This window comes from Gadus chalcogrammus, chromosome 14, assembly GCF_026213295.1.
Source record: "Gadus chalcogrammus isolate NIFS_2021 chromosome 14, NIFS_Gcha_1.0, whole genome shotgun sequence".
NCBI lineage: Eukaryota > Metazoa > Chordata > Actinopteri > Gadiformes > Gadidae > Gadus > Gadus chalcogrammus.
Window position 1 is genome coordinate 10,144,430 of NC_079425.1, and position 12,538 is coordinate 10,156,967.

The window sequence follows — 12,538 nt, forward strand, 5'->3', positions numbered from 1 at the left end:
AATGTTATAGTAACACAAAGCTGAGTGCATTACTAATGTTATAGTAACACAAAGCTGAATGCATTACTAATGTTATAGTAACACAAAGCTGAATGCATTACTAATGTTATAGTAACACAAAGCTGAGTGCATTACTAATGTTATAGTAACACAAAGCTGAATGCATTACTAATGTTATAGTAACACAAAGCTGAATGCATTACTAATGTTATAGTGAAATGCAGTGGATTCACCGCGGATGGAAACCTGGGGGAGGGGATGCAATCTACAGCAGGCATACCACCTGCTTACCACCCACTGACTGCACACAAACACACACACACACACACACACACACACACACACACACACACACAAACCACACACACACAGACACCGATTCATGCTGTATCACACCCCGACACAGGTCTCAACCTGGGATCCACAACACAGCGTTTGTTGCTGAGCCAACGTATACACAAAACACTGCGGCCCCCAGGTGATGATATCTGCCCCAAATGATCCATGAAGAGAGCACTCATGAGTCCCCCAGCAGCTTCAAGCTACAGTGAGCCTTTTCCACGCGAAGTGTGTGTGTGTGTGTGTGGGGGGAGAACCAGGCAGGACTTGTTCCAAATGCATTTAGTCTAGACTGTGACCATCCGTGCCCCGGACTCATAGCTTTTGGCCCCTCACCGTGGTGTCTTCCACCCCACCTCCACCCCCCCACCCCCCCCCCCCCACCCCCCACAAACTTCTGCTTCCTGTCCTCCGGGCCAACCATGTGGAGGTCACCGTGGGAAGACGTGTTGGCCTGAGAACAGGCATCTGCCAGATATTTATTCACCACCAGACCATCCAGAAGAATGTTCCCATTTCAAATCTATTTAGATGGGGATCTCTTGGACAGGGATTTGATGAATTGGACACAGGAATTAAGGTTTTTCTTCTTGTTTTTTCCCCCCTGAACACATGGGCCCTGGCCGGCCGGCTGGAGACATCTTTTCCTTATTTTTGGAATACCACAACTTTTAGCAATTAAGCACGTGTGTGTGTGTCATTGTTTTTCTGCAGTGACCCTTGGATACAGTGTTCCTGAACAAATAGTTAAAATAATGAGCAGTAGAGTACTACGTAAGGAACTGGACGCCAAATGTCTCTGGTGCCTAGGAAGCTTATTAATAACCTCGATGAGTTTCATCATAAAACGTGTTGCGCAGAGTCCTGGCGTTCTTTGAGAGTCAGAACGATGTGTCGCAGTAAGGCTTCCCTCCGGGACCCAATCGATCCTGGGGTATAGAGATACCCACTGAAGTGCTGCCAATCAGACACACAAACATGTCCATGTAGGGACTTGCTTTTGCGTTGTGCGAATGACATTATCTTTTGTGTTGTTTGTTGGTTGAGCATCACATTCCTGACTGCAGCACGAGCCGGAAGACTTGGCTTTTTCATCCATCTGATGTTTTCATAGGGGGAGGGGGGGGTCCCAGCTTAGTGTATGAATAGAAGGTCTTATCACCCCACCCTCAAACCATGACCTTGGCATGAACTAACCCTTCACTTGCTTGTTCTATAGAGCAATCTAGGAGTTTTGATTGGTTTGTTTGTTTTTGTGCTGTCTTTTGTGCTTCTACAGTGCTGGCTGGCTAAGTAATTGGCCCTTCTTTTTTTCAGAATACAATCGTCGACCAAGACAAAGGTGACGATCTCAATCGATTTGAGATATTGGATTGGTTGGGGGCTGTTTTGCTGTCTTTTTGTGCTCTTACAGGGCTACCAAAGTTAGCCTGTGTTAAATTGCATTAACAGTGGAAAAACATTTAAGTAGAACGGATCAAATCTTCCATTAGAGGCATGAGTGGAGAGCAGAAGCATCGAACAGTGTTCCATCGCTGAAGCTCCTGATTTGTTTTGACAAGAGGCGATGGCAAGACAACTTGGGTTCGCTCATGCCACAGACTTTACGTCAACTAAACCTTGTTAAAACAGGAACAACAATTTATTTAAGTCATTCTCAATTTATGACTATTAGGCCCATGAAGTCATTTTCTCCGACTAGGTTATTTGTCAAGTGCACTCAGTGTGTTATCCATGGCAAGTTGGTAAGGAGAAAATACTATTACTATTATACGAGACTTTATTTATCGCATAATTTCTGAAGCAAAGTGAGCCAGAGTTATAGTGGGAACATGCTCTGAGATGAGCCTAACAGTACCAAGAAATAGCACAAAACAGGCTAGTGTTGCTTTAAAAACTATCAATCACCCTCTGTATACACTATAAATAATAGAGGAATTGATTAAATACAAAGAGAGGCACGGAACATCTGCGGATCATCCTCATGAGGAACATTCAGGACTGTTGTCTGGGTTTTACTGGCCCCCCATTGAAGGCTACACGCAGGACACTTGGGGCCCAGTGAGACCCTAACTAGCTCTCCATGCGCATTCTTCTCTGCTGGTGTCACCAGCTGCTTCCTCACATGCGTGATGGGAGACGGACACATGGCTCCAACAAAACGACCAGGAAGTGGAGACGTATGTCCATGCAAAGTGAAATATGAAGCATAATTACACAACACATGCAAATGCTCGATTTGTCTTTTTGTGATTTTACCTTTTTTTTTCTCTCTTGCGAGGCAAATACGGACTCCAAAATTGCCCTTGCGTGTTCAGACTGTTTTCTGTGACTACGCTGACATCTAGTGGATGAAACCAGTCTTGTTCTCTCACTTCCTTATGAAATTCTAAATTTCAATCCGGTTTCAAATTCTATGCTTTCTATTGGGGATAATATGAATGAATGTGTGTGTATTAATAAAATAATTATTGTGTGTGGAATGGTTAGGTTGAATGCTTCGCGCCCAAATTTCGTTTTTTACACATGGCATCCCATAACATCGCACATAAACACGTTAATACACACACACACATGAACAAACACACACTTTTAACCTTGTATTCAAATGTTACAGTAAGTCATCACAACAAGTAAGTTCCATATACACAAGTCCGATTAGTCATTTAATTATGGATCCAATCCAGTTAAAAAAGAAATATCAAAAATAAGACATAAAATACTGACTATTGGAAATTGGGCTAAAGCATTTTCTAAATGTTCAGTTTCAGATTCAGAGTGCAGATAAATCATTTGCGTTGCCGGTCACACTACATGTTAATATCATGTAAATCCCCAGCAGTCGAAAAGAGTTAAACATTAGAACATGTGAGGGCTTGATGGTTAACACGCATGGAGTGTGTGTGCATATGTGTGTGTGTGTGTGTGTGTGTGTGTGTGTGTGTGTGTGTGTGTGTGTGTGTGTGCGTTTGTGCGTGTGCGTGTGCGTGTGCGTGTGTGTGTGTGTGTGTGTGTGTGTGTGTGTGTGTGTGTGTGTGTGTGTGTGTGTGTGTGTGTGTGCTTGTGGTCACTGCGTCAGTGGACCCCCTGGTTCTTCTTCTCCTGCCAGGACTTCTTCCTCAGTTCCAACTCGGCATCGGTGAAGGAGGCTGGCCCCCAGTTAGTCATGATCTGGGGCCCCTTGTGACCTATCAGGGACACACAATTATCCGAGGACAACCAAACCGTCAATGTATGCAGCAATATTTATACAAGAGATGTTTCACAAGGCCATTCTTTGACGTGTCTGTCAACAGTTCCAAAATGAAGGTCTCATAATGAGGGACTGAGGCAACATATCTGATAACACCTAATTTATCAAACATAATAGATTGAAAGTTCACCTGGTTGAATGAGTCGTACTAATCCCTCGTGTTCGGCTACTCTAGTTTTCCATTTCTTTGTCTTGTTTGCCGCCAGCGTCAGCTTTTTAGTCACTTCCTATAAAAATAGACGAAACAGGAAGAAAAGGAAAAAGTGAGGTGTTGTATAACCAGCCCACGCAGCCCAAAGGATGTGAATAACAGGCTCCAGTCATTCATACTGTACTTGAGTGTATGGTTTGGAGCTTGTTTGGTTAGGGGAGGCAACTTAGGAAATTTCAACTCATTCAAATCAAATTTCAACGCTTGCACACGCATTCAAAACCTGCATGCAAAGGTTGGGAATATTTTGTGCAGGCAATATCTGGGTGCGCAAGATGCAGATTTCTTGCACACACATCGGTACCAAAGAACCCACAAATAAACGTACACATCAAATCACACACATTCACACATCATTACTTGTGCATACAAACTCGCACATGTAGGCCTACGCTTGGGGAGATTTGAAGTCTACGTACAGCTTGTAATTGCAAAATAGTTAAAGTCATGGCTGCCTTATAAGAACAAAATGAGGAAGTTTGGGGAGGGGCCATGCATTCAGATTGAACTATCTGCTCACTGCAGAGGACCTCTGCTCTACACACGGGCACACACACGGGCGACATTCATGCATGCATACAAGTGCACACGCCACCACATGCACGATGAACCACAGGGCATTTTAATTGTTGGTGTGTGTGTCTGTGAGAATGCTCACGTGTGTGTGTGTGTGTGTGTGTGTGTGTGTGTGTGTGTGTGTGTGTGTGTGTGCGGGATTTTGCGTGTGCGTTTGTACGCATGCTTATGCAAATATTGACTGATTCTATTTTCCTCAACCCGAAAAACAAAAGAACTCCATCCTGAATTGGATGTGCACTTACATAAACGTGCATATAACCACACACACACACACACACACACACACACACACACACACACACACACACACACACACACACACACACACACACACACACACACACACACACACACACACACACACACACACACCAACTCAGCCCCTCTGACCTGGTACTGCTCCAGGGCCCCTTGCCTCTCCTCCTCCAGGGTTTGCAGCTGCAGCGTGGCGGCCTGCAGGGCTCTCTCCTGGGCCTGCCGCTCCTCCACCAGCTCCTGCTTCTCTGCCTGGACCTGGCACATGGCCCTCTGCTGCTGCAGGTGCAGCTGCTCCAGCTCCACCCTCTTCCCTGCCTCCTCTGCCAGCAGCCTGCTCCAACACACACACACACACACACACACACACACACACACACACACACACACACACACACACACACACACACACACACACACACACACACACGCACACACGCACACACACACACGCACACACACGCACACACACACACACACACACACACACACACACACACACACACGGGCGACATTCATGCATGCATACAAGTGCATTTTAATTGTTGGTGTGTTTGTCTGTGAGAATGCTCACGTGTGTGTGTGTGTGTGTGTGTGTGTGTGTGTGTGTGTGCGTGTGTGCGTGCGTGCGTGCGTGCGTGCGTGCGTGCGTGCGTGCGTGCGTGCGTGCGTGCGTGCGTGCGTGCGTGCGTGTGTGTGTGCGCGCGTGCCTACCTGTCTGTATGTGTGTGTGTGTGTGTGTTGCTGAGTGAGTGTGTGTGTGTGAGTGTGTGTTGGTGCCTGTATGCGTGCCTGTGTGCGTGTGTGTGCGCGTGCGTGTGTGTGACGGTGTGCTCTGTGAGACCTGGCCTGCCGCCTGCGCATGGCCTCCTCCTCCTCCTTGGCGGTCCTCTGCTGGTCCAGGGCGTCCTGGAGCCGCTTGTACATGTCCTCCAGCTCGCCCACACGCTGCAGGTACTGGTCCAGCTCGCTGGTCTTCTGGGCCACCTGCTGCTCCATCTGCTCACGCTCCTAGTGCCACCGGACACGCACCCGCACACACGGGTCAACACACACATATACGCGCAGGCATGCATTCACACACGTACAACAAGCACCCATACACCAACGTACACAAACACACAAGCACATGTGGGCAGGGATGCATCGACATACAAACACACACACACACACACACACACACACACACACACACACACACACACACACACACACACACACACACACACACACACGTGCAGGTATGCATGCACGCACACACATACAACAATAGCACACACACGCACAAACCCACACACACACAAATCAACAATTCACACACACAGACACACACGTGCAACAAGCACATACAAGACACGCATGATAGAAACACGTACAACACACCCATCCACCCGGCCATTGGTCCAACATGCAGCCAGGTACACACAGTTACCGTTCATCATTTGAGGCTTCTTCACGTGTACCCTCATTGAAGTGTAATGACAGCATTTGACGAGACATTGTACCATTTTCTCTCTAGCCATGTCCAGCATGTAGCGATCCTGCAGGTCTGTCTGTGTCTGCTTCCTCCTCTCCTCCTCCATGGCAGCTAATGCTGCCGCCTCCTCCAGTTTCTGAAAGGCATAAGGAACATTAAGGCTATAACCTTATTCTAAGGTTAAGGTTATTCTGTTGCTTGTTTAGGTGTAAGCTCGTTGACCACAGGTGACCCATGCTTACATCCATCTCAGAAGCCCATCCTTCTGAAATGAAGCTCACTTACTGTATGTAAGAAAACATGTCACTTAATGAAGGTGTGCAGGGTTGTTTTTAGAAGCAGTTTTTAGAAGAATATTTTGTGTTTCTACTGTATAATAATTAAAAAATATATCGATGGACTTTGGAAGGGCACAGTATACCTACAGTATATACGCATAAGTAAATCAGAAGCAAAACAACATTTCTAGTGAAGCGATTGGAGAGGTACATAGGATGGTATGGTTATTTTAATAAGATAAAAAGCAGAAGTTCATCTTAATGATATACAAAACACTGCAAAAAAAAAATGTACCCCACCCGGACTTCCCCTTCGAAACAAACACAGGTGTCTGAGATGTTTGCATATTATCTTTCTCTTCCTTTTTTGCTATACATGTTTGCCACGAAACAGCAGGATATCATGATTATGATACTGACCAAAGCATATTTTGGTGACAAATATGAAACATAATAAAGTAACTTACTGAGGGAATACAGTATATATATATATAGACTGTATATATCTACACACACACACACACACACACACACACACACACACACACACACACACACACACACACACACACACACACACACACACACACACACACACACACACACACACACACACAATTAAAATGTAATTGCAATCTTTCCATTCCACATTCTCAACTCAACCAAATATGTCTACACAATGAAGTCCTAAAAAACACTTGATCTATAATGAACCCCTGAAAGGCTGAAAGGAAACGCAACATAAAGAACGGAAAGGATTTGGATTAGTTTCTCCCACCAGGAAGAGGAGCAGTGTGAGTAAGTATTAACCTTTCATTGTGTAGACTTTTACTCTAAAATAGTTTGCACAAACAAGGCACCATCCACTCAGCCTGTGGCCTAAGATCAGACACACACCCTCTCTAGAATTCTATTCCATAAAGCCTTCAGCTGCTTAAAGAAGACCATTAAGGGACTAGTGTGATCCGACTTTGGTAATTGCTGATTGGGGGAAGAAGCTTCATTATCACTGGCTGCAAGAATCAAGAGGTGGAGCAAATTTTGCTGATATGATAATACGCTATTGAATGCACTATTTGACGCGTTCCAAAACTACAAATTTTGTATTTTTTACATCATTATGATGGCAGAAACGCTGTATTGACGTCTATTTCAATGAAATCACTCAATGGTGCGCAGTTTGGACCTTTCGGCCCTCCATAGCTTGTGTGAGCGTGTGTCATTACAGCACCTTTCGCATGACCTCCAGCTCTATCTGTTTGTTCTCGTTGGTGGCCTGCAGCTGCCTCATGCGCTCCGTCAGCTCTTCCTCCCCCACAGTGTGCTTCTGCCGGAGCTCCTGCCGCCGCAGCCGCGCCTCGCGGTGCGGCGACAGCAGCCCCAGCCGGACCTGCTGCAGGCAGGTTTGTAGCGCTGGTGAGGAGGTACAGGGTTGGAGACACAGTGAACCATACAATCTCACAGCCTCAACGCAATCATTGTCCGTTTTACACATTTAGGCTTCTTTACGTTACACGTACATTTAGGCAGGTTTTATATCCAAAGCAAAATGTACAAGTAAGCCCGAGGGCAATCAAGCATTGGATCAAGATTGGAGAAGCAAGATAAATAGTGTAGCTATAGTGCTGGTTTAAATTAAATACATTAGACACGAGGTCAATGTATGTCAATACCTTGGATCCACTCTTGTTTCCTTTTCTTATCAGTTGCACACAGCTCAAAGATTCGGTCTGCACATCTGACCACGAACAAGCACTTCTTGCCTTCCCTGTCTGGGAGGGACTGGGCAGAAGTGTGTGCAATGGACGTAAAAAAACAGATTGAGTTCCTTAAACGCAATACCATTCACTGCCATTGTTGTATCGCAGATCATGACAGAAGTTCAAATAAACACCTTTGTTCTACTTATTATAAATACCTCAACACTGGAGTTCTGATCCAGAACTACGTCACCTCGCTTGTCCACCAGGTCCTCAGATAAGTAGTACGAGAGTGTGTTTGATCGCAGTATGAACCAGCGCTCCGACCAGATTTTCATTTTGTGACCCTTCTTCATCACGTAGCCCTTACAGAACACACACAACCAGAAGGATTGAAAACAAAATGAAACAATACATAAATATGGGACTTTACATCGGCACAGGTCATGGTTCAACTGGTGTCGAGGAAAAACAAGAATTTCCGGAAAAACTGAAAAGAGTTTCAGCTTTAATGGCAGAGATGGATTGGGTGTAAACAAGGTGGATGGAAGATAAATGCAGGACACTAGGGTCTGACTTTTCGGGGCCTAAAAATGGTTCATTAGCAAGTGGAAAGCATGTGATAATTAGGTACAGACACACATAGGCGCCGATCACATAGAACGCTCTGGAGAATATAAGATCCAGATCAGGTGGATTCCTCCACACGGGCTCACCTGTTTGAGCACATCCAGGATGAGTTCCTGGTACACCTGAGTGATGCCCATGGACACGGTTTGCCGGTTCATGCCCTTGCTAAAGTGAGCCATGCCCACCAGGTTGATGAGCTCCCAGGCACTCAGCCCCCCGTTGTTCCTCTGCAGGCTCAGCTGGAGTTTGTACTCTGCGAAGCGGTCCTGATTCCAGCTGCTCCCCATGGCCTCCAAGAGCTTCCGCAACAAGTACTCAATCTGGAAAGGTAGATCAAAACCATATATATACGTATATACTGTGTGGCGTGTTTGTCACTACCCTACTACCTTTGTAAAATCGTATCGCTGGCGTGAATGTGGCGAAGGTATACTGGCCTGAATATGCGCTCACACTGCTAGTTTCTGCAGTGGAGCAGTATATTTACAGTAATATATGATGCATTGGTATGTTTCATATGCTACTAATAACGGATGGTTCCATTGGCATTCTTCTCTTTATATATAATTATATAAATCTTAATTCAACATTAATCAATTTGCTTTCCGCATGGGTGATATGCTTTGTATTGGATGAGCAAAAATATCATCCATAAATGTTTACTTTGAAACACGCTTCAGTAACTACTTGGTGTGTATTCGCTCTTCAACTGATCACCCTCACCTCCTCTGATAGGATGACCAGCGGGTATGCGTCCTCACACAGGAAGTTGAAAATGCACCAGACTTTGAAGGCGTCCTCGTTTGAAATGAGGAGACTTCTCGAGTTCATATTTTTCTTGTAGGACAATGTCCAGCACATCTTGTTAAATTCCTGCATATCAAAATTGTCCCTTGCCTATGAGTTGAATAGAGAGAAAAAGGGAGGTAAAGGTCAAACAGGAGGTATAGGTCAAACACAAGGGAAGACTATTCACTAATCCTCAGTAGGAAAATGTCATTTGTTTTCGTCCACATAATGAATTCCACAGGATGTTGCGGCGTATAGAGCTAATGTTTTCAATTACTTCATTACGATGCAAGTCAGAATCCAAGAGAGAAAGACACGGAAAAGCCCTGAAGGCACAAGGACAAAAGAAACTGCAGTAGGTTACATGTGCCAGGTGATGGTTCTTTTCGGGCCGGGTATTGTGTATTTACCACAGTTGAATTTAAAAAAGAAATACTTTGACTGAGAAACATGGATGTTTTCAGTGAGATAAACTTTTTAAGTAGTTTGATTCAATTGCATTAATTGTAGCGTTTTACTATTTATCTTTACTTATCTAAGCTAATTGTGTCTGAAATGGGCTATATATATTGTATTCATTAGAACTGAGTTAAGTTTTATGTTATCCACAATAGGAACTAAAACATCCCAATATATATATATCAATAAATGGTTAACAGGAAGTTTCTACTCTAGCAAAGGCAGGGCAGTGGAACCCAGATGTGCTTAACCTCATTAAGAATAAGCTAGTAGGAGGGTTTCTTGTATTGCAGCCCATTACAGCAGTTTAGATCAGCAAACCAAAGCTATACTACACTACAGTAAAGGAAGGATAATGTCCCATTACCATCAAATCTGTTTAATTTGGATTTATGTCATGTCTTACCCTAGATTCACTACAGATTAACCAAAATGGGCAAATTTGACGATCGGCTTCAGAAAAGGAAGATAGCCGAACTCCCATTTGACGAGCACAATCTTAGGATAGGTGACATGAAGGGTGCGATGCCGGCCTATACCTTTTCCAGGATGAAGCGTTTGAGGTAAGGCATGTAGCCTTGGTTAGAGACGGGGCCTCTGTCATCATCCTTGAAGTGTTCCTCTAGGGATACAGGGTCATGAGGGATGTTCATCACTGTGCACAGGTTGTAGGAGAGAACCTGAGACACCAACAACACGGGTTAATGCGACCACGGCCAGATTCTCCCAACCTGTGGGTTGGAGCCCACAGTGTGGTGGTCTCTTATGCTTATGGGCTCCTGGAAGACGGCTAACTTTGTATTATCTATCTATATATATATATATATATATATACTTAGGTATTTTGATGAAACATTTTTGACAGAACAAATATTGTAAAGGTTATAAAGTAGATACAAACAGCGTAACGATACGTAACTATGATCAAAACTACAGTTCTGCTAACCACGTACTGTTCACGTAGACATTGATTTTATTGGCAGATGTTGTCGATTGGGTGAAACAAATGTTTAGTGAAGCAGATACAGCAAAATCACAGAAAATGGTTTAAAAGTAGTCAGAGCTGAAGCAAGTCTCAGATCTTTAGGAAGTTAATCCTACCTATGTGTTGGATAGTAAACTGAATCCTGCATTTCCAAGATTTGTTTTGACTCAGGGAACAATTAGCTGACTTGTCCAATTGATCTTAAAGTTCTACAGGGTTCATGTAGCGGAAGCATTTCAGTGATACACTTGGGCCCTAAATCGTTTAGTGATTTATAGGTGAGCAGCAGTATTTTGAAATCAATCCTCCTATACTAATAAAAGTTTCTATGTTGGTACAAGACAAAATTACTGCAGAGTAACTGCTCTCACAGGTTAATTTAGCAAGCTGACCCCACAGGCGCCCCCCTTTAGAGGGGGGAGGGGCGCCCACAGGAAGTGGGCAGGGCATAAGGATGTCACTCATCAATCATCCTGAACCCTTGACAACCCTTTTAGGACAAGAAACCACCATAAGAAGTTATTCACCTTTTGGGGAATGACACGCACCCTTTGGCTGTACGAAAAGTTAATAACTCCTTAACTTGCCTATAACTAACCTACACACCAAATTCGAGAAAAATCGGTGCTTATCTTTAGAGATACCCGGCTCACAGGCACTCGGCCAGACGCACAAAAAACATAACCTACTTGGCGTCGATAATGATATCCTCATTTAATATTCAGACACTCTCAATAAAGTAATTTAAGTTTTTTAAATCCAATAATATGGCCAAATGTATCTAGTTACAATAAACATCGATCTGTTTCCACTCGGATACATTTACTTCGTACCCAAGGGTAATATATTTCTTGAGACATGTAACTAATAAACATTTAGTGTGAAAAAGTGTTTTTAATGTAGACCTAATTGTTGTAATACAATGTGTAATATTTTTAATAAGCAATGCTTCCATATTAATAGGCTACTTATATAGCCTATTGATATTCTTAGTATCCATATGACCATCAACGACCAAGACGCTTTTTAATTGCTCTGACGGTATTGAAATAATTTAAGATTTAATTGAAGACAAAAACTAGTTTTCTTTACACAGGTCTGCAGTAGTCTATTAACTGGCATTGATTCCTATGGAGAAAAGTAGCCTGCATAGAATACAAATATTTACCACTTTTGCAATAAATCATGAGTACAATTGCATGGGCCAATATATAATTGCATGATAATGCGTCCTATATTTAGTATTACTATTACAAAGTACAAATATTGAGTAAAACTATTACACAAACATTAAAACGTCCCACCTTTAATTGAGATTTTGAGACTTTTCCACTCTTATCCACGTCCAAAGCGGAGAACGCATGCCATATTGGTTTCAAAAGCTCGTCACTCTTCCACATTTTAATCCAGTGAGTCTATGAACACCACGTAGTTAACCGTTGCTCTACGTCAAGCCTCAATCCCCCTGTGGTTTTACCAGACTCGGAGACATGTGACCCAGATGGCGCAGCTAATTTTCTGTGAACACATGTAAATTAGGTAGTCCGGTGAACATTGGTTACCCCTCATAATCACCTCACTAA

The 12,538-nt window shown here is 43.7% G+C and overlaps 1 protein-coding gene across 1 annotated transcript; it reads right to left on the minus strand.

Moving 5' to 3' along the window:
• Positions 1–1,252: 1,252 nt before the first annotated feature.
• On the minus strand, positions 1,253–12,478 carry LOC130404063 (switch-associated protein 70-like). Its single transcript, XM_056608664.1, has 12 exons — positions 12,260–12,478; positions 10,510–10,650; positions 9,446–9,619; positions 8,809–9,042; positions 8,311–8,457; positions 8,066–8,174; positions 7,624–7,805; positions 6,143–6,250; positions 5,482–5,648; positions 4,773–4,971; positions 3,723–3,819; positions 1,253–3,527 (listed from the first exon to the last, which is right to left on the minus strand). The coding sequence occupies exons 1-12, from the start codon at positions 12,353–12,355 to the stop codon at positions 3,415–3,417; spliced, it is 1,767 nt and encodes a 588-aa protein (XP_056464639.1). The 5' UTR covers positions 12,356–12,478; the 3' UTR covers positions 1,253–3,414.
• Positions 12,479–12,538: the final 60 nt, after the last annotated feature.